Source organism: Chenopodium album, chromosome 14, assembly GCF_948465745.1.
Source record: "Chenopodium album chromosome 14, dcCheAlbu1.1, whole genome shotgun sequence".
Taxonomy (NCBI): domain Eukaryota; kingdom Viridiplantae; phylum Streptophyta; class Magnoliopsida; order Caryophyllales; family Amaranthaceae; genus Chenopodium; species Chenopodium album.
This window is the reverse complement of record NC_137847.1, coordinates 51,471,154-51,485,458: the sequence shown is the minus strand read 5'-3', so window position 1 is coordinate 51,485,458 and position 14,305 is coordinate 51,471,154. Positions and strand designations below refer to the sequence as shown.

The 14,305-nt window shown below is 31.9% G+C and overlaps 2 protein-coding genes across 2 annotated transcripts; both read left to right on the top strand.

The window, feature by feature from the left end:
- Nucleotides 1-92: 92 nt before the first annotated feature.
- LOC145578300 (uncharacterized) lies at nt 93-1,574 on the top strand. The gene has a single exon (XM_081635644.1). It carries the CDS (start codon nt 93-95, stop codon nt 1,572-1,574), a length of 1,482 nt encoding a protein of 493 aa, XP_081491770.1.
- A 4,995-nt stretch (nt 1,575-6,569) lies between these two features.
- Nucleotides 6,570-13,550, top strand: LOC145579516 (alpha-farnesene synthase-like). The gene is made up of 7 exons (XM_081636756.1): nt 6,570-6,756; nt 6,986-7,253; nt 7,344-7,710; nt 7,886-8,104; nt 12,429-12,570; nt 12,662-12,910; nt 13,257-13,550. The coding sequence occupies exons 1-7, from the start codon at nt 6,601-6,603 to the stop codon at nt 13,548-13,550; spliced, it is 1,695 nt and encodes a 564-aa protein (XP_081492882.1). The 5' UTR covers nt 6,570-6,600.
- Nucleotides 13,551-14,305: the final 755 nt, after the last annotated feature.

The following is a 14,305-nucleotide window of genomic DNA, read 5'->3' as shown; positions in this document are numbered from 1 at the left end:
CCTTTAATCATCTTCCCTTCCGTAAATCCAGCATCTTCAAAGTTTCACTTCATTTTTTCTGCATTTGTAAGGAAAACAGAAGCATAGCAACAATGGATGATGATGACTTTTACAACATTAATCAGATTTTAATGGAAGAAGAGTTCATGTTAGAGATGTTTGCACAAGCAGAAGCACAGACAGAAGCACAAACAGATAATCAACAACATCAAAATGTGAACAAAAGGAAGAGGCCAGAGCTTACTCTTACAGAAAAAAGAATGATTGTTGATGCCATGTTAGAAAAACAAACAGATGGTGCACTACCAAGAGGATATAAAGCAAAACTTGCAGTAGAATATGGTGTGCACAAGTCAACAATCACTAGAATTTTTCAAGATTTGCTGAAACAAAGACAGGAAGGGGGTGTGGTTGATGTCAGAACAAAAAAATTTGGGAGAACAGGGCCAAAACCAAGAGTGTACTCAATTGAATTACTCCAATCAGTCCCTTTGTATTTGAGGACAACTGAAAGAAGCTACGCAAGTGCCTTAAAAATCAGTCATGTCACAGTACATAGGCTGAAAAAAAGGGGGATATTAAGAACTCACACAGCTACTCACCGTCCAAAGTTGACAGACAATCACAAGGTTCAAAGAATTAGGTGGGTTCTTTCACATATTCAACCAGCCATTCCCCCTAGAGATCCAACATTTGTGTCAATGGAACATGCTGTTCATATAGACGAAAAATGGTTTTATCTCAGTCCAGAGACAAGGAGGTTCTACTTATTGGCAAAAGAAGATGAACCTTACATGTGTCAAGTGTCAAGGAGATTCAAGATAAAGGCCATGTTTATGGGACTTATTTCGAAACCATTATTTCATAGAAATGGTGAAATGCTCCATGATGGTAAGTATGGAATTTTTCCATTTACTTACCAACAAAGGGCAAAAAAAAACAGCAAGAACAGAGCATCAGGTACTTGGGAAACAAAAGCACACCAGCATGTAACTAAAGAAGTCATAAGGAACATGCTTCTTTACAAGGTTATTCCAGCAATAGTAAAAAATTGGCCACCACAGAAAAGCAAGAACATAACCATTCAATGGGACAACGCCCGACCTCACCAAATACCAACTGATGATGAGTTTCAGGCTGCATTAACTCAGAATGGGTTCAACATCAAGCTAGTATACCAACCACCACAATCTCCTGATCTGAATGTGCTTGATTTAGGCCTATTTCGGGCTATTCAATCTCTTCAATACCATTCATTCCCAAAAAACATCGATGAATTAATTGAAAGAGTTGAAGAGGCTTATGAATTCTTTGATCCAATGGTGAACAAGTATACTTGGATCACTTTACAGTCATGCATGGTGGAAATTCTAAAGAAAGAAGGGGGCAACAATTACAAGATACCACACATGAAGAAACAAAGGCTTGAGAATCTAGGGTCATTACCAGATATTTTAGAAGTCAGCCAGGAATTAGTGGAGCAAGGAGTGAAGTTCCTAAATGACAGATTCAGACCAGTAGGAAATGAGGGACAAGGACATGAAGACAACCATCTTGAGGTGGATGCAGACTAAGGTAAGTAACTTATGAATAGGCTGCCACACCTAACCACCCTTTTGTGTAAATAATGGTATGAAAAATGCAAAATCTAGTTGGTTATGTGTAAATAATGTAATGAAATGCAAAATCTAGGCAGCCTATTAATTAGTGAAATGCTATTGCTTATTATGTATTGGGAAGCCTATGAATTAGGGGAACACTTTTGCTAAACCTTGATGTAATGAAACTTATGGGATTAATGAATTAAATGACTTTTGGGTAAGTGGATCGCATTGTGTATTTTGTTGTTTCTTCTACGGAGTATTTACACATTCAGAGCAGAAGATTGTAATTATCCATCAGAGGGTCAATATTTTAATCACATATTATGGCATCATGTAAGTTACCTCAACAACTATTGCATTTAAAACAATTGGAGCAATTCTTACATGCCATACATAAATCAATTGAGTCCCTTCATCCTATGGATTTAGGGCATGGTAGCTAGTCACGTTTACATGGGACTCTACAAACAACAATTAAGGGACTCAAGTTAACAACAATTAAGGCACTCTAGTTTCAGTGGTCTCTCATCTAAAATTATCATTGAGGCCATGGCCCAAACATGATAGAAAAGAGCATTTGTCATCATCCATCAACCACATTACACCCCCACAGGCAACAAGGCAACAAAGAAAGAGGGACTACAACAACAAATAGGCAACCAGAGGCAACATTATAAGAACATGCAACATAAAGAGGGACTACATAACAGGGAATACCATCTTCAACAAACCAAACAACATTTCGAGGCAAAGAACAAGCATCATATTCAACATACACAAACAACCAGCAAACAACAACCAACATCCCCTGGCCAGCAACTAGAAGCCGCTGGCAACCATATTCAGCATACACAAACAACCTCCAACACACAACCATCCAACAATATAACCAACAATAATGATAAGGATGCTTATAATTAAGAAGAAAAATGAAACAAAAAGATAAGGTTTATGCTTATAATTGTTACAGTGGTAGATAGTTGAACCCCGTCCTCATTCACAAGTAGGCCCGATCCAACCTTTTCTTTCTCAGAATTCAGACCAGCAGAGGCAGGAGGAGAAGGCATAGCCGCAGCTTCTTCTTCATCGGGGACACATATTTTAGCCCTCTTAGAACGTAGTCTAGCCCTTCGAGGCCACGGCTGCCTTCGTTTACCGGAACCGCTCCCCTCAGTCTTTTTATCCTTCATCGAGGAGCAATTCCCACCATCAACAACACGACCATCAGTCACCTTTTCTGCCCCCAACTGCAATGCGACAGCGGCTTGTTGTTCCGCTTTTTCATCCTCCACCTCGCCGAGAACTTCAAGCAAAGCTTCGAGCGATTTCTCACTCAAAATGTCACGACCTTTGTTATGAATGTACAAATTTAACGCCCACGGAGTGCCCTGCTCAATGGACTCAATACACTTAACAAGGAGCGCCATTTCTTCATCACAATCACTCGCAAAGATTGCGTCACATAGGGGCTTCAAATTCACCATATTAAAGTGTAGATCTGTGGGTTTTTTAGAGGATTTCGTGCACAATTAAAGTTTGTGTGGGTTTGTTGAGGTAGTCGAAGAGATTTCGTGCTGAAATCGTGAAGAAATATGCTAAATTCGTCAAGAAATCTGCTCAATTCGTGAAGAGATCTGGGAAATTTGTGAAGTTTACACAAAATCTGCTGAATTCATGAAGAAATTTGCTGAATTCGTGAATAAATCTGCTGAATTCGTGAAGTTTACACAAAATATTGGCAATTTGTGAGGAAATCGTGCTCAATTGGTCAAGATCTGGAGAAATTGCGTGGGTTTGTTGAGGTAGGCGTACAGATTTCGTGGGTTAAATGGAGGGAGGAGTGAGAAATTCATGGAGGAAGGTGAGAGAGAGTCATGGAGGACGGAGAGAGAAAGCTATGGAGGAGTAAGAGGATGAACTTAGATGAACTAGGGTTTTCAATTTTCCCCAAATCTGGAAATAAATGTGAAGTGGTTTGAATCATTCAATGAAGTTGGTTGGTCAATAAATAAGTGGAAGAAGATATTTGGTGGGAATCATTAAATTAATGATGTTGGTTAAATGGTATAATCTGGTCACATTATAAAATGTAATTGAGATTATGATTTTTTTAGTAAGGGTAAAGAAGTAAATTTGGCCTAAAAAATTTACCAAAAACAGAAAGAAAAAGAAAGTTGCAACTAATAGGTAGCACCCCTAAATGGCAAAAGTTGCAACTAATATGTAACGGAGGTAGTATGTTATATATATCTGAATGTATGGTGCACAAATATATACGAAGTATATATATATATTTGCTCATGTAATCACTGAATGAGCAAAAATTAACTTTTGTACATCTTACGTCTTGATTTATACAAAATTTATCAACTATGCATTTGTTATAACATTCTTGGTTATTGACAATGGTAATGGTAGTAACATTTTTGGCTGCTATATACGTACATACAAAGCCTTTTTCTTTAACCTTAAAAGATATGTGGCGTCATAAAAGACTTATTCTTTATTTCAAAGTAATTACAAACCTTCTAATGACTAATGTAATACTTTATAATTACTCTGTATCTTGACAATCGAAGACATATATGGTACTCGTAGCTTTTATTTTAAATCCCAATTCTCTTCTATATATACGAAGTATTATGATTATGTTAGCTTTTATTTTAAAGATCCCAATACTATTCTAATAATTTTATTACTTTTTTGACCTATAAAGTTCTCTTCTATTAAGTACTATTTATGCTGTCCTTATTAATGAAGAAAATGGTATCTTTTGTAAGTAAAGGTTTTCTAACCATTTAGCGTTGAATTTGTACCAGATCATATTTTGCGTGTTTATTAACAAAAGTACGTAATATGAATTACTTTGAAATGTAAATTTGTAATAGTTAATATGTCAACTTGCATAAGAGGTTTATGTTGAATAATCATTCTCTATCTCCATGGTAGACCCATTCGTCTTACCAATCTACGAGTAAAATGTACCTTAACTAGCTTAGTCTAAATCCGATTGGTCCTTTTTGTTTGTAAAAAGTTTGTTATTGTTGTGTTCATGTTATAAATGAGCAAAATGGTCCCCTTTATGTGTAGGGTTTTTTGCTCATTAATGGTACTCCATACATGTTTTGTTTTGATTGTTTTCTAATCCTCTAGTATAATATATTAATATCTAATCTGAGTTAGCCTACCATTTTTTGAAGTGCATACGTGAATTGCATGATCATAGATTCATATTACATGCTAGTTACAGGGGAAAAAAAAAAAGAAAAAGAAAAAAAAAAAGAAGATATGAACACTTCACACTTGTGCTACCAGTATTAATTTTGTCTCTATGCATGAATTATTATTTACTAGCTAGAAACAAGGTACCGAATACCTATAGCTTTTTGATGTAACTAATTGTTGACCATGTCTGTTGTGGTTGTTATTATATTATATGCACTCGGATATACGGTGTATAAATATATTTTTTTTCTTCTTATTTTAATGATTAAATGAGAGTTGATTTAATCATCGAATAAAAAAATAACCTTAATGCATTTTGTACCTAGGTGTATATAACTTTTTTTTAACTATGTCTTTGTAATAACAATCCTGGTTAATTACAATGGTAATGGTAATAACATTTTTGGCTACTATATAGTATATACGTACTTACAAAGCTTTTTTTCTTTAACCTTAAAAAATATGTGGTGTCATAGAAGACTTCCTTTGTTTCAAAGTAATTACAAACCTTCTAATGTAATACTTTTTCTGAATTTTTTTATAGTTGCAACAGTTTGACTTTTACACTATTAATGTGTTTCACTTTGACTAATTTTGACGATTTATACATAAATATAAATATAGTCATGTGAGATCTTGTTAGATTCAATTCGTATCGATTTGTACAATTTTAATGTCTAAATTTATAATTTTTCATATTGGTAGTCAAAGATATTAACGATTCAAAACATGCATCGACAAGCGTGAAAAAAAAGTGTTGCAACTATAAAAAAAATGAGGAAGTACTTTATAATTACTCTGTATCTTTGATAATTGATGACATATATGTTACTCAAAGCTTTTATTTTAGATCCCAATTCTCTTCTATATGTACGAAGTATTATGTTAGCTTTTATTTTAGATCCCAATACTATTCTAATAATTTTACTACTTTTTTTTACCTATAAAGGTCTCTTCTATTAAGGATATATAAAGGGATTATTTAGGTAATGCTCAAGTTATGAACTCTATGTTTTTTTGAGTTTACCCCACCTGGTTCACCGGAGCTTAGCTCCGATTATATTCGGATCTGACCCGGGTTGCACATCTTGGCTTATAGTGGAGTAGTGGGTGAGCCTTCCAACAAGAGTTTTCTGCATTCGATAAGGCTCGAACTCGAGAGCTTCTTTAAACGACATCAAATTGTTTACCACTCGAGTCAACTTTTGTTGGTTATGAATTCGATGTATATTATCCAAAGTTCAACTTATTAACTCTACTTTATTCCTTTTATTTACTGTCTTACACTTTTACCTACTTACCTCACACAATTTACACTTTTTTTAGTTTTTTTACACTCTAAACTTTATCCACTTTTTTTTCTTACACTCGGCCAACCTTTTATTTCTTAACACTCGTTAAGTTTTTCCATATATATGTAATCAACCTTTTAATAACAAAGGGACTATAATAATCTCTTTCTATTTCCATGCAAATTTACACGACGTCACAAACATGATGTATACACCTTGTGGTCACTGGTCACTGGTCACTGGTCAGACACACAACATAAATGAGAATGTGTCCTTTCCTCGTGTATGTAGCATAAAATATGTGGTGTACACAATAGCTTGAATTTTCAAATTCTGATATTTATATCTAAATCCGAAGATAATTACTCCGTATTTCAGTAATTTTGTTGCCTATATAAACTAGAAGTATCACAGTTTCTAAGGTCCAAGATCAAGTTGCACAATATACACATTAATATCTACATTACTAGTGAGCCAACATGAATAACACAAACTATACCCAAAACCAGTTAAACCAGCCAAATTATGAGATGAAATCGGATTCATGTGGCATAACACATGAACGACGAAGTGCTAATTATAAGCCAAACATCTGGAGCTATGATTTTGTTCAGTCCCTTACAAGTGAATTTACAGTACGTGAGACATGATACATAATCTATATATATTCGCGTTTTAGTTAGATGATCTTATATTTTCGTATATAGCTATAGTACTCATTTTTTACTAGGTTCGAGTTATTAGACTGTCAATGTCACATAACATGCCCCGGGTCAAAATTCATCGCCTTTTAACTTGGCAGTTTAACTTTTTTTTTTTTTTTTGGTTACATAATCCACAATAACAAGAATTTTTTTAATGCAGGAAAGAAAATACAGAGAACGTGCAGAGAAGCTTAAAGTTAAGGTTATGCATATGTTGAGTGAAGCACCAGAGTTGTCGAAGCCACACATAGTCGAAACCATTAGGAAGCTCGGTTTGTCCAACGTGTTACACATGGAAATCACGGACACCCTTGATTCCATGGTTTCTAATTTGAACAACAATAATAATGCTTGTTTTGAACAAAATATCTTAGGTACTTCACTAAGTTTTAGGCTTCTTCGGCAGCATGGCTATAACGTTTCACAAGGTGATGAATCCTTGCATCCTAAACCTTAAGAGTTAAGACTAAAAAATCGATAATAAAAGTACTAATATACTGAATTGTTTGATTTCTCAGAAATGTTTGTCGATTTCATTGGTGAGATGGATTTCCTCAAGGAAAACTCGAGTTCAAAATTCGACATTAGAGGCATCCTTGAGCTGTTTGAGGCTTGTCACCTAGCTGTGGACGGCGAAGAGCTGATGGAAAAGGCTAAGGCTTTTTCCCAAAAGTATCTCACAGACAACTATTTCGACATGGATGTTAACCTTGCTAAACATGTTATTTTTGCCTCAGAAATTCCATGCCATAGGAGAGTATTGTGGTTTGATGTCACCCGCCAAATTCGTGTTTATGAACTCAAAGATAATAAGAATCTAATAGCTAAGCTAAATTTCAACATTGTACAAGCCATGCACTTAGAAGATCTCAAAGAAATGTCGCGGTAAGGATATAATAATAATAATAATAATAATAATAATAATAATAATAATAATATTAGCGTGTAGTACCTCTATTTTTAAATGTCGTGAGACATAAATAGTGACAGTAGAAACATTAATGTTGACATTTGTAAATCGTACTTTTTAAGTGACTCCTAATCTTTTCCGTGTTTTCAGGTGGTGGAAAAATCTTGGGCTTATAGAAAACATTAGCTTCACACGAGATCGATTAGTTGAGAGTTTCTTATGGACAGTTGGTGTCGCGTGTGAACCACAACATTCACTTCTCAGAAAATGCCTTACAAAAGTTGTAACTTTTGTACTTGTTCTTGATGATGCGTATGATATATATGGTTCTTTGGAAGAGCTAGAGTGTTTCACCAGAATTGTGGAGAGGTTGGTTTATAAATATCTCTAATAACCTATATATTATTAGACACGGCCTTTGTGGAGAGGTTGGTTTATAAATATCTCTAATAACCTATATATTATAAGACACGGCCTTATGTTCAGACTGGTACGTACACACGTAGACGATATAGCTACATAAATCATCATTCCTAGCTAAAAATACGTAACTTTTTACCTGATACGGAGTAATAAACATTGGCACATAAGGTTAAATTCTTACATATTTTGAGTCAATTTTAACCATTTTTAGGCAATGTTTAATGACATTTTTAGTTTGTTTATTACTCGTAATAATCAGTCGTTACCAGTGGCGGATGAAAGTGTAACATGAAACCAAAAAAAAAAAAAAAAAAAAAATCTTATATATAATTTTACTTTTTCCACTTGAACATGAAACAAAAAAATAAAAAAAATCTTATATATAATTTTATAAAAATTCTACAATGTCATTCTTTAAAAATGACACCACAATTTGCTGATGTGGCAAAATCTGATTGGGCCGTATTTAGTATTTTTCTTATTAATCTGAATTATTTTTAATGCCCATAATGTATTAAAAATGTATTTTTTTTGTATTGTTTTTAATACATGTATTTTTTTTTAGAAATACATATTTATAAAATATGAAAAACTTTTTTATAATAAAAATAATTTTCGAATTTATAATTAAAATTATAATTTATAAATCATAAAACTAAATTCACTCCTCATCTACGTCAAAATTTTTCGTCATCGTTTATCATATCGTTCATCGTTCATCATCTTCATCATCACTCATCATCGTTCATCGTTCATCATCACTCATCACTCATCATCGTTCATCGTTCATCATCACTCATCACTCATCATCGTACATCATCGCTCATCGTTCATCATTCATCATCGTTCATCAATCATACCTTAGATTAGCCCCCCAGTCCCGAATTCAATGTTAATTGTTGATAATTTCGCATATCCCAGCTATAATCGTGATAAAATTTCGAAAACAATTGTCTTTTTGCATTTTGTGTTTTTGCACTTTTTGATTTTAGGTTTACGTTCATACAAAAATCTCAACAACAATCGCATTTATAATTATTTGCTAATGACGAATTCCGCTTTAAATGGTTCGAAAATATGATATATGTGGACTCAAATTGTGCAATTTTTTCAAAGAACAAAGGGTGTCAAGTTTGTAGAAGATGAAGTTAGTCGCATGTTTTTAACTACCGCAACCCCTGTTTGATCTGATAAATGTACTCAAGTTTTCTCGAAGCTGTTTGTGGGTTAGGTAATTACCTAAACTATCATTGGTCATGACATAAGAAAACAATCTTTTTAAAATTATGGTATTAACCTTATTATATTATGGACTAGACAGAAATTTAAATTATGATATACGTTTTCACTATAACATAATATACTTATATTTTGTGGGGGAAAAAAATGTAATATAGTTATACATTGTTAGAAAATTGATATTGTTCATAAGTATTTGTAAATAAAGAAGTATTCTTTCAATGGTTCGAAATATGTTTTATGTGGATTCAAATTGTGCAATTTTGTCAAAGAACAAGGAGTATCAAGTTTGTAGAAGATGAAGTGGTCGCATTCTTTTTTTGTTCGCAACCCTGGTTTGATCCTATAAATGTAATTAAATTTTCTCGAACTTTATTGTGGATTAGGTAATAACTTAAACTACGTTTAGTCAATACATAGGAAAATAGTGTTTTTAAAATTTTGGTATTAAGCTTATTATAATATGAAAGTGACAAAATATTAGATTATGATATATACTTTCTCACACTATACTATAATTTACGTACCTATATATTGTTAGAAAATAAATACTCCATATGTTTCATAATAATCGCAACGGTGGGGTTGGCTAAAAGTTTTCGGAAAATTATAGCCTTTATAGGGTTGTGACTAGAAGGAGAATTATTTGATATAAAATATGGTTACTAGAGATATATTTAATTGTTAGTAAGAGAAAGAAATGTATTAATTAAAAATAATCTAAGGGCCTGTTCACATTTTTTAAATTGAGCCAAACTGAACTGAATTGAACTGAACTGAACTGATTAGAGCTGAACTGAAGTGAAGTGAACTGAACTGAACTGATTGAAGCTGAACTGAAGTAAAAGAACAGGCCCTAAGTGGGGTTGATAGAAATAGAAAGTAATTATAGGTCATTACGAATTAAAGAAATATTGCAATTATTATTAAATGGATGAAAATGAAAAGTTTTGCAAGTATTATGACATAATGGGAGTAATGGCTAAGCTTTAATGGATATGCTTGTTCAATTCATAGAGGTGTATATTAACTAAGCTGAATATTACCTTGGTTATGTTCATGTTCATTTTAGTTAGGCGAGTACATGCACGATTCCGAGATTTTATATGAGAACATGAACAAGCTTCAACCGATCGAGCTTGAACCCGAGTAGTTATTGATCGGCTTTATTTGTTCATTTATACTCGTGCTTTTTTAAATTAATAATATTATAGATCACATATATTAATCAACATTAGCCCTACTCCAATCCAACTCCAATGGCAAACTAATTTTCAGATTAGATTTATATGTAACATACATTTTATTTAACTAGTTACGTAGATCACGTATATTTTTCTTACATTTTCTTTTGAATGATGCCGACTGAAACTAATTTCATTTTATATATGTTTTTCTTATATTTTTCTTAAATTTTCTCTTAAATGTCATTTTATTAGCTATAATGTATTAATTTTAATTCAACAAATCAGAATTTAGTTGTACTAATTAAGGTAATAACCGTTGCTATTATAGGTCATAACATAAGTACATAGTATTAGATCAAATTGAATACTTTAATTCGATTTTTGATTTTATTTTTATTTTTTTTAATAACCCCCTCATAAATTTTGTTCTAAAAACTCCATTCATTTTTCGTTTTCCGTTTAAAAAAATCATTTATGAAGAATTTAAGATAGCAAGCGATTTATGGGTGACATTTGAATAGATTTTAATATAATAATATTTGGTTTCCTAAATATAATCAACAGACATACACATACACAATTATATAAAATTAACAATTTAAATAGAAATACAATTTTCAAATAAGAAAACTCTGCAAATATATATAGGAAAGATTGATATAGCATCTTTAATACCTGTCAAAAGCAGAGCTAAAACAATCCCATCAATATTTAGGAATATCCCAAAATTATAGCCACTAATTTATATGCCCAAGATTTCAAAAATATTTTTTTCTAAAAAATAATAAGATAATAATCCTATAAATATTTTTTGCTAAAATGTTATGATAAAAATTTTTTAAATATTATTTTCAATATACAATAAGATAATGATACCATATATATTTTTTGCAAAAATAATAATAAAAATTCCTTAAATTATTTTTTTGTTATACGAGTAGCATAAAAATTCATATGAATGTCTTGATTTTTAATTAATGACAAAAACTTACGAGTACTAATGAATGCCTTACACACAAGCATATTCCAACTACAAGTAATAACCTAATTAATTATAACTAAAACTTTAAGGTAATGACCTAAATATATACAGGTAATGACCTAACTAAATACAGGTAATTACCTAATCACAAACATGTTACAAAAATCGCAAAAGACAATTCTAGATCAAATAGTTCGGGGAAAAAAAAACTCGAATTCTAAATTGAAGAGCAAACCCTCGTTATACATTGATGTTAAAAAAAACTGAAATTAAGCATTTCACATCATCATATTACACATGACTAAGGCTTTTTCCATCTCAAAACTATCAAATAAAGTGATTTTTACATTAATCAAAATCATCAATCAAACCCTAAACAAAATTCATACCCGAATTTGGATGGGGTTTTGGACAGAATTGTGATCGGAATTTTGGTCGGAACTGTGGTCGGAATTTTGGTCGGAGTTGTGGTCGGAATGAAGAACAATGATGAATTATTCTTATACTAAATTGTAATTCTAATTAAATTTTTAAAAAAGATTATATTAAGTTAAAAATAGATTTTTAAAAATTATAATTACATATTCTATAAAAAAAAATACATGTATTTACAATTATACATACATGTATAGTATATTTAGGTATTTTAAAATAAATCAAAAATGGACCAATCATAACATGACACCTCGTCATGTTATGGTGTCATTTTTTAAAGAATGACACCATAGAATCATCCATAATTTTATTTTTTCCTATAAAAATTGCTTATTTTTCAATAAATGACCCTTAAAATTTATCAAATTTATTTTTACTTGATCCGCCACTTTTCGTTGCTATTTCTAATATATGTATCACATTTTAGATGGGATTTTGAAGAAGTCGAACAACTTCCAGAGTGCATGAAGATTTGCTTCCAGGCACTAGTAAGAACTACTAATGAAATTGCTATTGATATCCAAAAAGCTAAAGGCTGGAACGACATATCGCCTTTCTTAAAATCCAGCGTAAGTTTTCTGCACTACATTTGATCGCTACTTTATATAAGAAAACTCGAGTTCTCAATTCTCATCAACAGATATGTTTTCATTGTTTTAGTGGGCTGATTTTTGCAAAGCACTGCTTAGGGAAGCTTGGTGGTACAAGAAGCGATATATACCATCACTCGACGATTATTTGAATTCAGCATGGATCTCTTCCTCTGGTCCTTTGCTTTCCCTTATTGCTCTTCTCTGCACAGCTGATTGTACATCAAAGGAGCTCAATGATAAGTGGGATGACAGTCAAGATCTCATATATTACTCGTCGTTAATCATTCGACTCTTGAATGATCAAGGAACTTCAGCAGTAAGTACAAAGAATTGAGCTAAATTATTGTTTATACGAAGAAACTTAAACTTGTTGTACCTTACAGATCGGCCTCAGCTGTAAGGTAGGCCGATCTGTAAGGTAACAGGCCATAAAATAGCGCATACTAGTGTTTAATAGGCACCCAGACTATATTGTATCTTACAGAATTTTATGAGTCTAAAAGGCTAACAAAAACGTAACAACTATTAGGCTAGATGAAATTTTTTCATTTGTGTACACGTACTAATGTGGAATTTTTATTTTGAAACGTACATACCTTTAAATTTATGTAATATGAAAAAATTCGAGCTTGACTTTATGTTGTATTTCTCTCTTTCAATAGGCGGAACTTGAGAGAGGTGACGCACATTCATCCATCATGTGTTACATGGTAGATGCGGGTGTAACAGAGGAGATAGCTAGGGAGCATATGAAAGATATAATTGACAGTGCTTGGAGTAAAATCAACATGGAGTTACTCAGTCCGACTTCAAAGCAGCAAACATTTGTGAATCTTGTTATAAACACTGCACGAGTATGCCATTTCATATATAAAAAAGGAGATGGTTTTAGCGTTCAAGATGGTGATACAAAGAACAAGATCAAACGTTTACTTATTGAACCACTCAAACTTTGAATTCGAATGATAACATTTTATAATTAGAGATACGGAGTGTAAATGATTGAAATTATGTATTTGCATGTGTGAAATAAAGTCAAAATGTTTAGCTAAAAGAGAATAAATGAAGTATAAATAAAATTAAGGTCATCTTTAGCTTACTACCTATTGTAATATTTCCTTTACTTACATATAATCTTCTTATTAAGTTTTGGATACGTGTATTAATTAAGGAATTGAGTAAAGTGGAGACATGGAGTGAAAAGTAAGAGAAAGAAAGGTAGTGAAGGAGGCATATGATCACATGAGTTAATAAGTAAATAAACATTCCATTATAAGTAGCAACAAGATTTTTTGTGAACATTCAAAACTACTCCATCCGTTATTTTTTTTTAATGTATCACTTTGACTTTTGCACTATTTACATATCATGGTTGACTTAATTATTCCACTTCTATAAAATAAATAAATGTTATTACATTTTTTTTTTGAAACAAAAATAAATGTTATTACATAATATATCATTAGATTAGTCATAATGTCTAGTTTCATAATATAATTTTGTTACAATTTTTACTAATATACAATTAAAGATATTAATGGTTAAAGCTACATCTCGACAAATGTATTGGTTAAATTGATGCATTTAAAAAACTACAAAGGAAATACATAGAATGTGTACGGTTTATGTTTGGTTGAAGGGAGTATTATATGTAAAGATTATCTTTGGATGAAGGGAGTATTATCTAACCATTTATATCTCAATTCATTTA

Excerpts from the sequence above, each read along its gene's own strand:
- LOC145578300 (XM_081635644.1), top strand. The coding sequence starts at position 93 with ATGGATGATGATGACTTTTACAACATTAATCAGATTTTAATGGAAGAA.
- LOC145579516 (XM_081636756.1), top strand. The coding sequence starts at position 6,601 with ATGAATAACACAAACTATACCCAAAACCAGTTAAACCAGCCAAATTAT. Across the intron at positions 6,757-6,985 it reads CCCTTACAAGTGAATTTACA|GAAAGAAAATACAGAGAACG; the intron begins GTACGTGAGACA and ends TTTTTAATGCAG. Across the intron at positions 12,571-12,661 it reads CGCCTTTCTTAAAATCCAGC|TGGGCTGATTTTTGCAAAGC; the intron begins GTAAGTTTTCTG and ends TCATTGTTTTAG.